Raw genomic sequence first — 16,843 nt, forward strand, 5'->3', positions numbered from 1 at the left:
ATAAGACTAGTAAAGACATGGCAGCAGTTCCCAAAGATGGCTAAGTGTGCTACAAAATTATCTGTTCTCCATATGGAATAGGCTAAGAAAAAATGAGCTTAAATTGAAGCAAAGTAGATGTTGTAAGAAATTTTCTCCTGGTACAAAAAGTGCGAGCATAAGAATACGTTGCCTAGGGAAACTGTAAAGCATTCATCAGTGAAGTTTTTAACTAGCAGCTAGCCAGGAACAATAAAAATACAGATAATCCTACCCTGGTGAAGTGGTAGAGACTGTGCAGCCTCTTCATGTATGCCACAGCCCCACTTCTCTATCTTAAAATACTCAGAATAAATTTTTTTTGATAGCCATATAAATCCAGTAATATGAAGATAATGAGCAGCATACATAAAAAGAAACGTGTAATTTTGTTAACTTTTTTTTTTAATGACATATCACATTAAAAAAGAAAGGATCTAGCTTTACTCTTAAACACTGGGCAAGTTTTTTTATCAGGACTGATAATCAGAGATTTCACATTTTTATTTTGAGGAAAAGCTCGTGTTATTTTGAAACTAACTGGACAACAAATACAATCACCCAGTGACATATTTATAGATAATTTTCAGAGCACAGTAGCATCACAAGGTAGACTGGATGGCTGTAGTAGCATTATTAACTCACATTAACAACGTATGTAGGACAAGTTGCCAATCCTAATTAAAAAGGCAAAGATTTGGTATGCACCTAAAATGTTCTTTGACTCTAAGCAGCACTTGGCAAGCACCACAGTTTCAAATGACTCCTTATAGGAAAGACAAATGATTAAGTACTGATACCAACAAAATTTTGGGCTGGGTTCTGGCCATCTTTGAAGCAGAGTCTGCTTGTCAGAATTGTGAATAACTAGATAATGGCTTTAAATATCAGCTGGCTGTTTTTGGTACTATGCTTGTCACTTCTCTTTCACTTCTTTTCTTCTCTGTTACATGCTGGACGATTCATCTGTAAGGTTTTATTATACTGCACTTGGTTATTTTGTTCTATCAAACTACAACAGTTTTGGCAGGCAGACAACATACAAGAGAAATTATTGCTAATATTATTACTAATGGTGGTATTTGAGGCTACCATGGAAATGTTAATTGTGTTTCAGAATCCAGAATTTAGATGCCATTTAATTCAGATAATCTAGCTGCAGAGCACCATGTGCCACAGTGAAGACGGCCTGCTAGGACCAGTCAGCACAATCTGTTTTCACTCTGAACTTTAATTTAAGCACTTGAAGACTACAGACAACATTTTGAAATGCACAGCAAATTATTTACCTTTTTGGTCAGTGAATCGTCTGAATCTGATGGCATTCTTGTAGACACATGAAAAATTATTTCCACAGTAGAGGTAGCATAATAGGGTGCCGTTTGTCCTGTGCTGCCATTGCGCTGCAGGCCGCCCATAAACCCACCATGTGTAGCAAGATCAACCTGATTGATTGAAAGTCATAATTAGAAGAAATTTGAAAAGACTGATGAATAATCAGTATTTATTTGTATATAAAAACTAGGAATTTACCACTCTAGACTTCTATAGCCATCCCAGAGAAAGAGAAGTCTTCCGCTATGGGTTTGTGGATCTTTGAGTCAGGCCTGTTTCCCATTGCTGTATTTGACATTTACTGAAAGCAAACACCTCTTACCTAGGTGCTGAGTGAATATCTATATGGTTGTTTTTCCTTCCTTCCAGCAAACAGCAAGGAAGCAAAAGCATCCTGTCATGTGCAACTACTCTTAAGGACTACGCATGGATTAGTGAGGCCACTCAAAGCATACACAGCAAGAAAGAATTAAAATGCAGAGCAAATATAAACAATCAGAAGAATAACGCAAAAGAAATCGAAGATTTGTACAAAAAGAAAAACCTTAAAAATTATTCTAGAAGATTATTCAGAAGAAACACTTCTCTGAAGACAACCCTGTGTCCAAAAGCTTGTTTTCCCAACTGCACCAGCCTGAGGATGCTCTCCCTGCAGACCTTAAATCACTTAAGTACTCAAACACAAAATGTAGCTACTATATATTTCCAAAAACCATACATGTTCACGTCACTGAAGTTACTGACACGCCATTTCAACAAAGCCAAACATTTCTGTCCTTCGTAAAACAGTGGCCGGGTAAGCAGTCTGACCACATAAAGAGCTAAATGGAACTAAAAATTAAGATAAAATTATGCCGTAGCTCTTAATGATGCAGAAAGCAGAAGTGTCCACCACAGCACCACCCTGCCCCTCAGAAACAGGAAGGATGCATTCATTCAGAAGTAGATGTGGATTTACAGGATCCTGCTAAAAAGCTGATCTTTTAAGTACTGCTAAACCTAAGTGAGCATTAAAATTTATCTCTTTGGTTTTGGGAATTAAAAAAAATATGCAGTGATACAAGCAGTCTGCTTACAACGATTTTCGGAGTTCTTTGGATCAATTACATTTCCTTGCCTAAATTTATGACTCTTACCTCCCAGCCCAGTCCAGCAACAAAATCTTCATATGCCTGGCTTCCCCTTGCATTGGACAGAATCGAGCATTTGTCTTCCTGTCCTTCTGCAATGTAGAACACTGCAATCTTGTGAGTTTCACGGCTGTAATTAAGCGATAAAAAGAAATGAAAGTTAAAGAAGTTTTAGCTCAGAATTATTTTTTAGATTACCTGCACCCAAAAGCTATGAGCATGTTTAATTCTACATGTCCAATTTTTTATGCATACAAATACATCGCTCCAGATCAGTTGCAGAATTGTATTTTCACCCAATTTTTCCCCACAACCACACTGCAGTGACACCACAGTTCAGAGAGCGGAGCTGAGTCAATTTTTTCTGTGCATCAGCAAAAGAATTGATGACCAAGTTCCAATTACAGGGTTAATTGCTTACATCTGTGCAACCTTGCCAAAGGCAGTAAGATTACACAGGTATTAATGGGAGCATAATTTGACCTACAGAATTTTAATTATCGGATGGTGACATATGAGAAAGGAAAAACATTATTGACTTTCAGATCCTGGGCTGAGTTTTACAGGGTGACAGTTGGCTTCTCTGAAAACAAGCTTAGGAGATTTAGTATGAAAATCACTGGGATACAAGAAAATCAGAACTCTGCAATGCTGCAGTCATTTTTCAAATAGCTGTATGAAAAGTAATGAGAAATTAACCAGAATATTAAGAATCCTATTCTGTCACTACCTGGCTGTAGAGTAGTTGTATGGAGATTACCCCTTATCCTTGACACAGGATCATGCCGCAGAAAACCATCCTTTGTGTGAGTGGAGCCAAGGTCACAAAACCTTTGGAACTTCTTCCCTCCCCTCCCAGCTAAAGAAAACAGGAAACAGTTTGCTGTGTCTTGTTACTTACTACAGATTTTGAAATCTATGTATATTGTATCAGTGAAAACAGGCTTTAGAGACAAAACAATCCATACAAATATTTGTATTGCTAGCAAATGCAGTCTTAATGAAGTTCTGGTTTTGGTAACATACTTATTCTTTCTTTGGAAACACTAAACTTAGCAGTGCTGGGTTCAGTAAACATCACCTACCATTGGCGGGAATCCAGATTTTTCAGTTCTCGCAGTAATTTTGAATTTTTCTTCAGAAGATGAAAGCTTTTTCTATAAATACATTAAAAAAATATATGAAGGAAAATGCAACACAGTGCAGACACAGCATTTTCTCATTCAAATACATAAAAGAATGGAATAAAATCAGTATGATTCTAATGCTATTTTTAATATTATTGTTATTATAAACAATCTGCAGACGTCTATTTAAAATAATCACTGGAGCAGGTAGATCTAAAAGTTCAAAAGGATGCTCTGACTACCACCCAGCTATATAATTTTCACTTTAAGTGTGTACACATTTAGGGGTAGAAGTGAGAAGAGTAAGAGTACTGTAAACATGTTCTGAAGTCTCCCTTCCTACCTTCTATCCCAGGAGTTCATTCCCAAATCGTTTAGCAACAGCCGACAGAAATAAAAGGATGCTTGAGGCTCAACAGGACATGGTTCTTCCTGGCGGGCCACCTTCATACTCAAGTCTGAGCTGCATTTAAATATATACTCTTTTTCCTGGTCACTTTGCCTCATCAGGGCTTCAGTGATGGCATTCTCCTGGTCATAGCTCATACCGAAGGGTGGCGGCGATGGCTCATTCAGCTTTCGCTGTGGATGTAAAAGGCATTCGGGACTGGTGTTGCCAATCTTTTCCAGAAGTTGGTCGAGAGCGTCTTCTCCTTCATCCACCTGAGAAATGTCTTTCTGTGAAATGAAGTGGTGCTCAGGGTTGCCTGAGATCACAAATGCATTTGTTGTACTCTGCCGTGGAAGGCAGCCTTCCAAAGGTCCATACAATATTCTGCCGTCCCAAGAGTACTTCCCTGAGATATCTCTGACAATTACTCTTACGTCTGAGGGGGCTGCTGCTGGTTCATTGTCCGTTGTCTTCTCTGCGGGAATTTGGAGGTAAGATATAAGAGTACTGTCATTAAACACAAAGAGCTGCAGGTTGGGACTCCGGAAGACTTCTGAGGACAGCTCAGACGACTCCACATAGGAGTTGTCATGGTTCTCGCTAAGGAGACTGTGGAGAATGGCAGGACCTCCACTGAGTGGGTAGTGGCTCAAGTGATTCACAAGGTGAGTCATAACCATCCGCGCTGTTAAAGGTATCAATTCCATGTTTCTCCTCTTTTTTTCTAAAATAATCAATGAAAAGACAATAGATCAATAGGAACAGTAAGAGGTAAGTACAAACAGCGTCTGCACATTTCTGTCATATTTCAGAAGCTTTAGTGTCCTCCTAATCCCTCCTGTTAAAGAAGGTATTTACAATCACTTTCCCAGAAATTCTACCTGTCACGCATTTTTACATTATGTTGCCACATGCTCTCTGACATTTAGCCTACAGTCACACCAAGGCTCCATACAACATGCAAAAAGTCCTGCACACACTTGCTATCCCACAACACTTGCTGTCACTACAGTTTTGTCTAGCAGGTTAAAGTTTTCTCCTTACCACAGCCATCCCCGCAGCAATCGCAGCAAGGGATGGGGCACAAGAAGCAAAGGTAAAATCAGAGATGCAACTAAGACCCATCTTTGGTGGTAAAGTTTGTTGTATGGGCAGGAAGAGACCTTCTGGATGCCAAAGTGTTCTCCTTGGTGCAGGCAAATACATCAGTTATTTCATAAATCAGTCACACTCAAAGTTACATTGTTTCCCCACTTCTGCTACTGGAATGTTATTCCTGGGTATTATCCCTTTTATAGCCAGAAACCTTCTAATTTCCACATTTTGTTCATATTCAGTTTTAAAACACTTTTCCTTAGTTTATAGTGTCTTCCTCTTTGGAAAGTATTTATACCTTCCAATGTACTTTTACATAACAGGTATATCCCTTTTCAGCCTTTTGCTAGCTCCAAAAAGCTAAAATTCTTCAGCTTCCTCTTCAAAAAAGGCTTCTTATTCTTTTCCTGAATCCCCAGGACTAAACTGTGAAGGAATCTTCTTCAAAAACAAGCAAACCAAAGAACTTGTAGGGCACAAACTAATCCAAGATAAGAAACACCTCATTCTATCTAAAATGACAAATGTACCTAACATGTGACCTTACCTTTCTGCTATTCACAACATGCCCTATTTGGCAAAAAAATCTGTGTAGAATAGATCTTAATATTTTTAACCCTTCTGTTAAAACTAAAAGCACATAACCAAAACTAAAGCATAAAATAACCTGTAGGATTGAAAAACATTATAACATCATAACCTGAAAATACTATTTTAAAGCATCACTGCCTATCCAACATTATCTCATGCAACTTGATATTGCATCTGTACTTTATATTCTGCAGAAATATATTAATGCACATTGATACTTGAAAATACTTAAAATGGACTTAATCCATAGTTGAACAACCATTGTTTTAAAGGTCAACAAGTGTTTTAAATAAACATGATCTCTATGATAAGTCATTGATAGATAAATTATTTCGTATGTTTGGATGCATACTTTTAAATTGACTTTTACAAGTCAATAACACAATGTACTTTGATCCAAATAATCTCTTTTTACTTTAGACACAGGTAGATTGTTTATCAGCAGGAATGGCGTAATATGGTCCAAATCATACACGGTCTTCTCAAATTACTCAGAACAGATAAATTACCCACAATAATGAAGTCATTTCTACCAAAGAATTCAAGAAGGGCAGCTGCATACTTCTGAAAGAAGTTTAATTTGGGGCTTATTTGTTGAATTTAATTCTATATACTAAATTATAAGTAGTACCAAAGCCAAACCAGCTTCTCTGTCCATCTCATTTCTGTACAAATTTCTTGCTATACAGCACCTTAGCGTCACTTTCTCTTGTGACCTTCAAAGAAAGCAATGCCTGCAGCAAATGTGAACATCCTGTTACAGAGGCAATTGAAATTCATTTAAAAAAGGGCAATGCCCAGTTGCTATATTCAGTAAGAAGCACATTTTCAAGGAAGAGATGTAACCTGGAAAGCTTTATTTCCGAGCTGCTGAACATTTGCATGCTGGTCCCTGTGATCTCTCTTACCCTCGGCAACAGTGAGCAGGTTTCCTAAATCCATGGAGGAATGGCACTGGGATGGCTCAGAGCTCCTGACATTCCCCAGTGGCAAAAACGGGTCATAATCACTCGATGAGAGATCTGCCAGACTCAGCACGTAATGGCTTTGCTGAGTATACGTGCTGGAACCATTCACACAACAGTGCAGAACCTGCAAGCAGACAAGCAGGACACTGAAGAAGTTATAAAGTGTATATGACAGCACCCAGTGAAACACATTCAATGAGGAGCAGCCTGCCATTGCCCTGACATTGTGAAAGCCAGGACACGCTACTAAGAACGGCTATATCTAACTACGTTTTTTTAACATAACACACTTTGTCAGCACTTATTCTGTACTTTAACACCTCAATTCAAGACTTTTTTTGTATTTTAACAGCCCACATGAAATAATTCAGGTATTTCTGCATAGATTATTTTCCCTGGCTCTTAACGTCTTAAGCATTTTATCTTTCTCTCTTCAACATCCTGTGTCTCTTCTACATCTCTGATCTTATCATCTTAATGTTTTACATTCTTAAGTTTTCATCTGTACAACTTCTGCCCACAATGTGAGAACTCATGATTTTCTACAGCTTGCTAAGAATGGTTCTACGCCTCAAAGGATCTATGAAAGGCATCTTTAAACATCTAGACACAACAAAGTGCGTTCATGCCCCATACTCACTCTGTAAATATAGTCCAGTAAAGGAGCTTTGGATGCGTGTTGATCTTCAAGAACACCAGCAGACACAGGCTCCAGCAGCATTTTGATGGGTAATGCCATACACCAATCCAACAAACAAAGCAGCAGGGAAACTATAAACTAAATAGAAACACATAACCCAGTATTTAGGTTAGTTTTAAGCTGAAAAGGGGGAGATTAAATGAGATATTAGGAAGAAATTAATCACTGTGAGGGTGGTGAGGCACTGGCACAGGCTGCCCAGAGAAATCGTGGATGTCCCATACCTCGGGGTGTTCCAGGCCAGGCTGGATGAGACTTTGAGCAACCCAATCCAGTGAAGGGTGTCCCTGCCCATGGCAGAGAGGTTGGAACTGGATGATCTTTAAGGTCCTTTCTGACCCAAAACATTTTATGAGCCTATGAAATTCACCCGAACTTAAAGGTGTGAGTTTGAAAGTTTTAAATACGACTCTGGTTCCAAGCAACTTCATTTAATAACCACCTCAAACAGCACAAAGGAAGAATGGTGACAGCTCTTTTCAGTGATATACCTTCTTATCAGCTTCCACAGAGGAGTATTCAGCACTCGGCAAAAGAAATGCAATAGTGGCCACAAGGATCTATGTTAAAATAAAAACAATTCAAGACAGACATTTAACTTCTTTCACTATAAAGACAGAGCATTAACATAATTTGAACAGGATGAAAAGGATAAATTCTCTTAGAAGCATCTAATTGGCCTTGTAAATCAATGTTCAAGTGAAACAAAAATTTTTACTCAGCATTTTGGAAATAAATCAACCACAAATAAGAGCAGTATGCTGTTTCGAGGACTACAGCAAATACAACTTCTAATTATAATTGCAGAAGAAAGTTAACGTAAAGTCACAGCTGCAGTAGCTGAAGTAAGTAAATTAAGGAACTAAGACAATTTTGCATATCATTTCCATATGAACATTTAAAAGAAACTGGCGTACTTCAGTAATTTTTCTGGACAGGGAGGATTCATACTTCTGAAGCCTTTGCCAGTAAGAAACCAGCAGCTGAAGAACATCACAGGCTACCTGAGCTACCAGTTTATTGGAAAACTGAAAGAAAAGACAAGATTATTAAAGGCCAAATAAAATATCCAGATACAATACAATGCATTCAGTTTTTCTACATTTTAAATTATTTTGCATCTATACAAACAATAACAAATGTTAATGTTGCAAAATCACAGTCAGCATCAAGAAACAGCAGGTTTGACATTATCTATGTAGTATCAGCCTGGTCTGCTGAGGAAAGGGTCTTCAGGTACATAAGCACATGCTATTTTTGCAGACATTTTGCACTTAGAGGATTCCACCTTGGTGACACTGAAGAACTGGTCTTACACTCCTTGTCAACTTCACAGGAGCCACAAGGATCTGAACCACAGACACTTAACGCAATGAGCTACTAATTACATGCAAAGGTTCAAAACCGGGAGGCACCTTTTTGAAGATGGCCAATGCCACATGACTAGCATGAGGCAAAAAGTCCTGAGCAGTAGTGTCTGTGCCTGAAGCAATGAAAAGACAAACCAGCAAACTGTGCTCTATGCAATGAGCAACTATGTAAAACAAAGAAAATACCTTTTTTTACACAATATTTATTGATAACAGAGACTGTTGCAGTAATACCTTCAGAGTCACACCTATGATATTGATTGCTTCCTTCACCTGGGGATGATTTGTGCACTGTGTTAGTTCTTCACATATCCAAACTCCAAGGCCACAAATGGCTATGCACCTTTTTTAAAACAAGAAGCATTATTGCCAGAAGTTTTAGAAGCATAATTGGAAAAAAAAAAAACAAAGAAAAATAAAGAAATACACAAAGACAACATCTCTATTCTCCCTCTCTCAGGTCACACAACAGATCAACATCTTCAGAGAGTGGAGTGAACCTCATTTCAATAGGGCTAAAGGGAACAAGCCATCCAAATGGGATCAAACCAGTAGTAACAACTCAGTTGTAGAAGCACCAAAAATAAGCAGCAAGAAAGACTTCCCCATTTTTTCTTGTACGCAGTATTTTACCTTGCAGCTTCACTTGGCTCCTCTGCGGCGTTCTTCAATAAAATATTTATGAGGTAGCACTAAAATAATAAAATAAATTAGAATAAGCATCTTTTTTACACATCCATGTTCTAGATAGCTGTTTATTTGAACATAGTTTCAAGTGAAAAGACTTTAACTCTCAGTCTATTCTTAAAGCTTTTTTACTACATGCCAAATCCATTTTGTCAAGGGAGAAACACTTACTGATTACAACTCAAATATCCGGGCCCTTGTGGATAAATCTAGACAACTTAAAAACATATGCAGGCAGCAAGATGGAAATCAATTCATTTTCAGAATCAATGGGTCTTTACTAATGATGAGTGGTATTAACTTGATAATACAATCTATAGCATTTAAGTTCCAAGCAAGCCATGTTTTGAAAAATTTAGTGTATTTTTTCATACAGAAAAGACACTTGTAAAATCAAGACCGTTTTAACAGATCTTCAACAACTCCTCGAGGCTGATGACGAAAGCAAGAGACAAGCATGCTAAGGGTTTTTCATTCTCTCTGGTTCTACCCTCTCAGGCTGCATGAGGAATTGAGATTCCTTCCCAGTTTTACCTAACTTTGTGCAGTGGATCAGTGTTATGCCTCAAGTTTATTGAAAAGCCATGGGACCTTGTGTAAGAGCAGCCATTTCAACAGGTTTCACCTGCAAGCGATGCTCCAGACCAACTTTGTTGGGTCTTTACAGGGTGGTGTGTGTGATTTTTTCCTCAGCAAAAGTATTGCTGCAAAGGTCATTCAGTTACAAAGCTTTCCATCCAGCAAAACAATTAACGTCTTGGGGTGTCCTACTGAAATTCATTCTCAGGGAAAAACCATTCAGGTAAGTCCATGGTTCCGTTTATTAGTGGAATTTTCTTAACATTTTACTATAGTAGCAGTAAGGCAAAAAATATCTCTTCTTATGCACAACCCACATCACTTACAGGATGAGGTAATAAATACGGATACAATGAACGGACACTTTAAATAACACTACCAAGATCACTTAATGAATAGACTTGACAGGCATCTGGTTGGAAAATGTCGCTTTTGATCATAACCATTTCACTCCCCTTGAAAACAAAATGTAATTTGCAGTATCTAAGCTTTGTTAGTTTTATGGTGCACATTAAGCAAAGCAATGCTTATCAAATAAGTACATATGATGTGTGCAGTTGTGGGGTTTTGAGGAGAAGGAAGGGTTTATCTTTTAAACAAAAAGTGCATGGTGAAAATAAAGAGATGATATAGTAAAAATATGCTACATTACACACAGATTTACAAATAAAATGTGACTTTACCTTTACATCTGCTGTTCCTGCGATGATATCACCAGCTTCTGAAACTGGCCGCAAGAGAGGGATTTCTTGGTAGATATTTGGAAAGCAAACAAGAGAACCAAGGATGGTGTGAGCTTCTGATCGGGGAGCCTTACAAGGAAAGGTAAGCAAAAACATTTTGATCATAAAATTATGACAATGGCATAAGATGTGAACCTAGTGTCTATCACCACAAACACCTGAGGTGCTGTATTCAGAGTGCAATGCTGAAACTGTCCTGAGGAACACGTTCTGGTCACTTTTCCAACTACAGCAAAAGCAGGGACTTACAGACACTTATTTGACTATGCACGTGGCTGCTGTATTGCTCTGCTCTTTTTCTGATGCCAAGCTTCTCCTTCACCAGGAGCCCAGCCTCACTCTGAAGCATATTTGACATTTTTAATACCTCCTCTGTTATTACCAATCCAACTATCAGCTATTTAGTGCCAATAAAAAATACAGAACAACTTAAAGAAAAACTGAGTGAGAGTTTCAAGCACTACTGCTAGCTGTGTGTGTGACACAAATGACAGGGCAATACACTCAAACTGACTGCATACATGATAAAAAGCGTAGAGAAATTCCTGCTTCAATAGAACCATCAAAAGCAACACAGCATGAGCTATAAATGTGTTAACTAGTGCTATATAATCATGCATAATGTTAAAAATACAACGCATGCATGTAGGGGAAATGGGGGTGGTTCACGGAAAGTTGAGTTCTTATTAGCACTTAAAACTTTGGATCAACGACCAGGTTGGTCATGTTTTTTTAAAGAAATGTCAGAAAATTAACATCTGTAAACTCTTTGAGGAACAATGGAAAGAGCACAGCTAGGCTCACCATTTCAGTCCTGCTGAAATATGAGAGGGCTGCATCCCTGCGCATGGCCACCCGCTCAGCCAGACAAATGTCAAGAGCATCAGTAAAAGCACTTGGCCAAAATATCTCCCCTGAACTGGTGTTTCACAAACAAAGCTTTCCTATTTTTCCCAGAATTGCCAGACCTTTACTCTTATTTTGGCATCTCATCATTGATTTGCCATTTTGCTTATCTTTCACTGATTTAATCATTTAGAGTCACATTTCTATTAGTGTTGATATTTAATAAGAAATTCTGTATTATCCAAGAAGTTCCATATTTCCCATGTTTGCTCATTGAAAAAAAAAGCTAATGGCATTCTGAAATTCAAGTCCTGCTTTTTAGTGCACAGGTGTGCTGCAATATTAGTGTGGATATGATTTCTCACTTGGGTCGTTTGATGAAACACCTTTGCAATACTAGCATGTCACCTTATCCCAAAATTTCACACATCAGCTGCCATGGTATCTGCCCCGAGAGCCCCGTTTCACATTGCGCTAATGAGTCAACACCTGTTAGAGTGGAGACATCCGAACCTCATTAGCAAGCGTGCACCCTCCAGGGAGGAGGGCGCTGGGCATTGCCATACTCACCTCCAGCATGTCTGTGCTCAGAACCCTGGCCGCTGCTGTAATGAAGTCTCCTATCAGCATCGTAAAACCAGGCAAGCCCAGGAAGAAAAACCAAGGTGGGCAGTGCTTTATGACGGTATTTAAGATATCCTGAAAGAGAAGTTGACCTGTGTGAGAATGGGGGGAGGGGAAGAAGCCCAAAACAAAAGGGGAGCATTTGAGAAAATTTAACTTTGCAATTCCCTAATTCCACATTAATCAAGGTGATAATTCACAGAGCCACACAGCTCTCTGTACACGAAGACAGGCTGAGTGAGTTGGGGTTTTTGAGCCTAGAGAAGAGAAGGTTCCAGGGAGACCTTGCCGGAGCCTTCCAGTACTGAAAGGGGCTATAGGAAAGCTGGGAAGGGGCTCTTTATCAGGGAGTGCAGGGACGGTTTTAAGCTGAAAGAGGGGAGATTTAGATGAGATATTAGGAGGATATGTTTTCCTGTGACGGTGTTGAGGCACTGGCACGGGTTGCCCAGAGAAGTCATGGCTGCTCCATCCCCAGAGGCATTCAAGGCCAGGCTGGATGAGGCTCTGAGCAACCTGATGCAGTGAAACATGTCCCTGTCCATGGCAAGGGGTGGAACTGGATGGTCATTATGGTCCCTTTTCAACCCAAACCATTCTATGATCACCAAGTAACAATCGCCGCTTTCTACTGCAGATGCATTTAGCAAGAGAAGTGCATTTTGTATTTCAGGAATATTTGTACTCTTCAATTCCTGTTTAGAAAAAAACCTAGACACCCATGTCTCTTTGTGTCTAAGCATAAAAGAATTGTTCTCTTGTTAAGTAAGATTTTGGGTTCAAAACATTCAAACCATTAATCAATTTAAGATGAAGCATTACACTACCCCAAATGAGGTATTTCCTAAAAATCACATTACTCAATCTTCTAGCCATAAACCCGTAAGATGACAGAAATGACTGCCGTCTCTGCCCTGGAGGAGCTCATGGCAGTACCTAACAGCAGTTGGCTTCCCACTGCTGAGCTGCTCCAGCACTTAGGGGATTTTTAGCTGTTCTGGACTAGTTGAGAAATATTGCAATGTCAAAAGCAAGACGTGATCATACATAGAGTGTGGTAACATAGATAAGTCTATGCTAACCAGATTACTTTAAGTCACTCCTCTAAATAATGAAGATAGCAAATATAGATAAGCCTTGGGGGGAAAAGTTATGCTGAGCTTTTGAAGAAATGGAGGGGGATTTTTGTTTTCAAGAGGTAGCACTATATGTGTAAGAACAGACAATCAGCCACAGAACATTACTGTGTGACACAGAACACATTTGAGAGAAGCATTTCAACTTTAATCCTTCATTTTTCAATTCTTCACAGTGTCTTCAAATCAGAGCACAGCTCCTTGACTTGAGATTTCCTTCTTACAAGCTTTAAAATTAGGCACAAAATCTACATAATCTTTACCTGTAACATTGTATTTGCTGAAGAAGCAGATAAAGCTATTTCTACATTTAGTAGAAAACTATTTTTTGACTCGACAGAATTTCAAAGAGAATTTGCAAATGAAACCCATTTGCAATGTCCATCTTTACTGGTTTTATGACATGTTAAAGAAGGCTTGAACTTCATTTAGCCTCAGAATGTGTCCATATGCTGGATTTCTACATCACAAAGTCAAACACATTTTCCTCTACATGAAGACACACTTTAACCACAATAGTATTTTCTCAAAGCGCTGCTAAACACCTGGACAGAACATTTAGCGTTCCACTAAGTATTTACAGCAGTAACATCACATGAAATCGCTGTGTTACACATTTTAAATTAAAAAAATATTTATAACATAGTAGCAGATAATGATTTCACTTTCCTGAATAAGCTAAAATGCCACTTGAGTTAATGTTTAAACTACTTTTAATCACTTCCTTTGATACATTTTAAAGTCAATATCAGTCAATGCAAACATTCAAAAAGAGAGAGCAGATGGATGCAGCAGCTCATAAAGTGGGTGGTAAACTCACGCTTGGAGCAGAACAAAAGACCCACCATTTCATAATTAAGGGTCTGATTAATGCACCGGGCTCCTCACAACACAACGCACCTGTAATTACAAACGGAGCCAGGTACTGGGATGTGTTTGGTCTCTGAATAATTGGGCATCAAACTGTAGAGCAGCAGATGGAAGTACACTGCTGTTGACACATGCTACAATAAAGGCACCCGTGCTAACCTGGCCTGAAAGGTAACAGAACGTAGGAAGTACAAAGACCTGCTACAAACAACTGTGTTAACTCCTGTCCTCGCTCCATCAATCCCATCTGTTAAATACCACTGTAATGATCATGAGGCTACAGCAACTCTTGACTCTGGTCATTCTACAGAACGCAGAGGATAAAATAAAAATTGCAAAACTGTTACTTCAATATATTAATACCTGTGAGTTTCTGGCCCAGCATAACTAATACAGAGTTAACAAACGCTGTGGGAGCAGACACATTCCAGAAAACTGTAAGAGTGTGGCTGCATGGCTCTACTTGCTGTTTATGAGATGTACTGCTACTACCAAATATATACTAAGGAACCTTTGAAAAATTTATTTTGAAAAGCTAATGAAACAATCCTCAATTTCTCTTCGTTTTGCAGCTTCAAACTGATGAATCCACAGCACAGGTGATAAAACACACACATAATTGATAAAAGTTAACAACGTACAAGTGAATGAGAACCCAGACTAAAACGTGTTCAGCCTAGCTTTCCAATAGTTTCCACTGCAATTTCTCTTCTCTGGCATTTCAGTATAAATTATTGATAGCTTGAGCAACTTTGAACAGGTTGCCCAGAGAAGTCACGGATACCCCATCACTGGAGGTGTTGAAGGCCAGGTTGGATGAAGCATTGAGCAACCTGATCCAGTGGAAGGTGTCCCTGCCCATGGCAGGGGGGTTGGAACTGGAACTCAAACCATTCTATGATTTCATTCTATGATTCTACTCTAACTTCAATTAATACAAGCCAGAACATGTTCTGACTATTATGCTGATCTGCTTGAGCTTACTCCAAACAGAATGGATAGGGAAGAAACTAGACACTGGGAAGGCACTTCCAGGCAAAACATGACAGTTCTTTTCCTTTTTCCCAATTAGCACACTTTCATCCAAAACCCACCCAACAATAAAAGAGTGATTTCACACAGTAATTCAGTAGCATTGCGAGCTTATCGGAAGATTCAGGCTTATGAGAAAGCAACCAAGTGAGAACATATGTCCTATCAGTGATATTGCAAAAATCAGGCAATTCAAACAGAGGCGAGTTGTTTCCTTCCCTTCAAAGCACTGTTCTATAAATGTAACTCTGTTCAGCAGCTTACAGCCTAGTAAATGAATCACTTTAATTGAATGCTATGTACACAGTAACTGGAAAGACACAAGCAATAAGAAAAACATATGGTGATGGCAATAGAAATTGGTTTACTCATTCTGTACAGTGTTGTTTCTTTACTTCTTTCATAATTGACCTTTAGAACGATAAATGTGTAAAATAATTTTGGCTTATTATGGCTCCAAACCTTTCAGCAATTACACAAAATGAAAATTTAAAAGGAAGTATTCATTCTGGAAGCATTTCCATTGTTTACATAATTGCACAGCTATAATTTAGTGTTCATGTTGTTAAAGAAACATGAAAAAAAAGGACCATTATGGACTATTTCAATTCAAAATGATGCTCTGTAGTGTTAAAAATGGGGAGGAGGGGAGAGCAGGGGGCAATTGCATGCATGTCCTTCTCAAATGCATTAACCCTATAAATGGCATAATATTTCCATACAGGTTAATCTACTAATCCAAATAATAAGGTCATAAACAACCACTGAGTAAGTGAAAAAAATTTATGCAAGTTCACTGAAAGGTCAATCACAAAAATATTCTTCACCTAATTTTTGTTCAAGCTTTTGCAGATTACAGGTGTAACCAAATAGCCCGCCATCTGCCTCCCTCACGTTTCCAACTGTCCCTCAACAGGAACAACATGGATTTTTCACTTAAAGTTCACTCTGTTCTTCACTAAGACATCTCATTAGGGGCTGAAATTTACAGCATGGGAAAGATTAAAAATTTACACAAGACTTAAGTGGTAAAATGTTCATTTTTTATTTTAAATGAACAAACGCTTCCATTTGCTTATCCCAAGCTTTCTAAGCTATCAGCACATTTTTGGTAAAAGAGTTAACTTGTCAGAAATTAGGTTCCAACAAAAATTTACAAAGTATTTTGTGCTCAGAAAGCACAGGATTAGTTTGTCAGGAAAAGCCGTTTCAGATTGTCATTTAAATCTAACCTCAAGAAAAGTTATATCCGCTCAAGTATCTTGTGATTGGAATGCAATAAGGAGCGAGATTAAACACCAAAATAACTTTGCATTTGTAAAACTTGGATAAGTTTACTCCCCAAGTGCTAAAGATGTCAGACTACTGCCTAAATCACCTGTTGGCAATTCCTCCTTCTTCCTTAAACTCCATTAGAAAGCTCTCTCTTTTACAGTTGTACTAATAACAAAACCCCCACCCCAAAGCCCCTGTGCTGATGGAGAGATATTCAGGCATCCTATTAACATAGCTCAGATAAACAGAATGTTTACAGTGCCTCCCCTTTTAGAGTAACCTTTGATATTCTCACAACCTAGGGGACCACCGGGATTAAGAAGACA

General features: G+C 38.6%; 1 protein-coding gene across 6 annotated transcripts in view; it reads right to left on the reverse strand.

Moving 5' to 3' along the window:
• RALGAPA2 (Ral GTPase activating protein catalytic subunit alpha 2) overlaps nucleotides 1-16,843 on the reverse strand; it is a 140,824-nt gene that overhangs the window by 64,747 nt on the left and 59,234 nt on the right. For all 6 annotated transcript variants that reach the window (XR_008449117.1, XM_054062488.1, XM_054062489.1 and 3 more), the window contains 12 exons: nucleotides 12,151-12,279; nucleotides 10,675-10,803; nucleotides 9,359-9,417; nucleotides 8,960-9,068; nucleotides 8,273-8,383; nucleotides 7,847-7,915; nucleotides 7,296-7,433; nucleotides 6,596-6,779; nucleotides 3,954-4,725; nucleotides 3,569-3,640; nucleotides 2,490-2,613; nucleotides 1,308-1,463 (listed from right to left, as the gene is read on the reverse strand). Coding sequence is in view for 5 of the 6 variants with exons in the window: in XM_054062488.1 (XP_053918463.1) it covers nucleotides 1,308-1,463; nucleotides 2,490-2,613; nucleotides 3,569-3,640; nucleotides 3,954-4,725; nucleotides 6,596-6,779; nucleotides 7,296-7,433; nucleotides 7,847-7,915; nucleotides 8,273-8,383; nucleotides 8,960-9,068; nucleotides 9,359-9,417; nucleotides 10,675-10,803; nucleotides 12,151-12,279 (2,052 nt within the window). In the remaining variant the exon portion in view is untranslated. The remainder of the gene's footprint in view (nucleotides 1-1,307; nucleotides 1,464-2,489; nucleotides 2,614-3,568; nucleotides 3,641-3,953; nucleotides 4,726-6,595; nucleotides 6,780-7,295; nucleotides 7,434-7,846; nucleotides 7,916-8,272; nucleotides 8,384-8,959; nucleotides 9,069-9,358; nucleotides 9,418-10,674; nucleotides 10,804-12,150; nucleotides 12,280-16,843) is intronic.

Source organism: Cuculus canorus, chromosome 3 (assembly GCF_017976375.1).
Source record: "Cuculus canorus isolate bCucCan1 chromosome 3, bCucCan1.pri, whole genome shotgun sequence".
Classification (NCBI taxonomy): domain Eukaryota; kingdom Metazoa; phylum Chordata; class Aves; order Cuculiformes; family Cuculidae; genus Cuculus; species Cuculus canorus.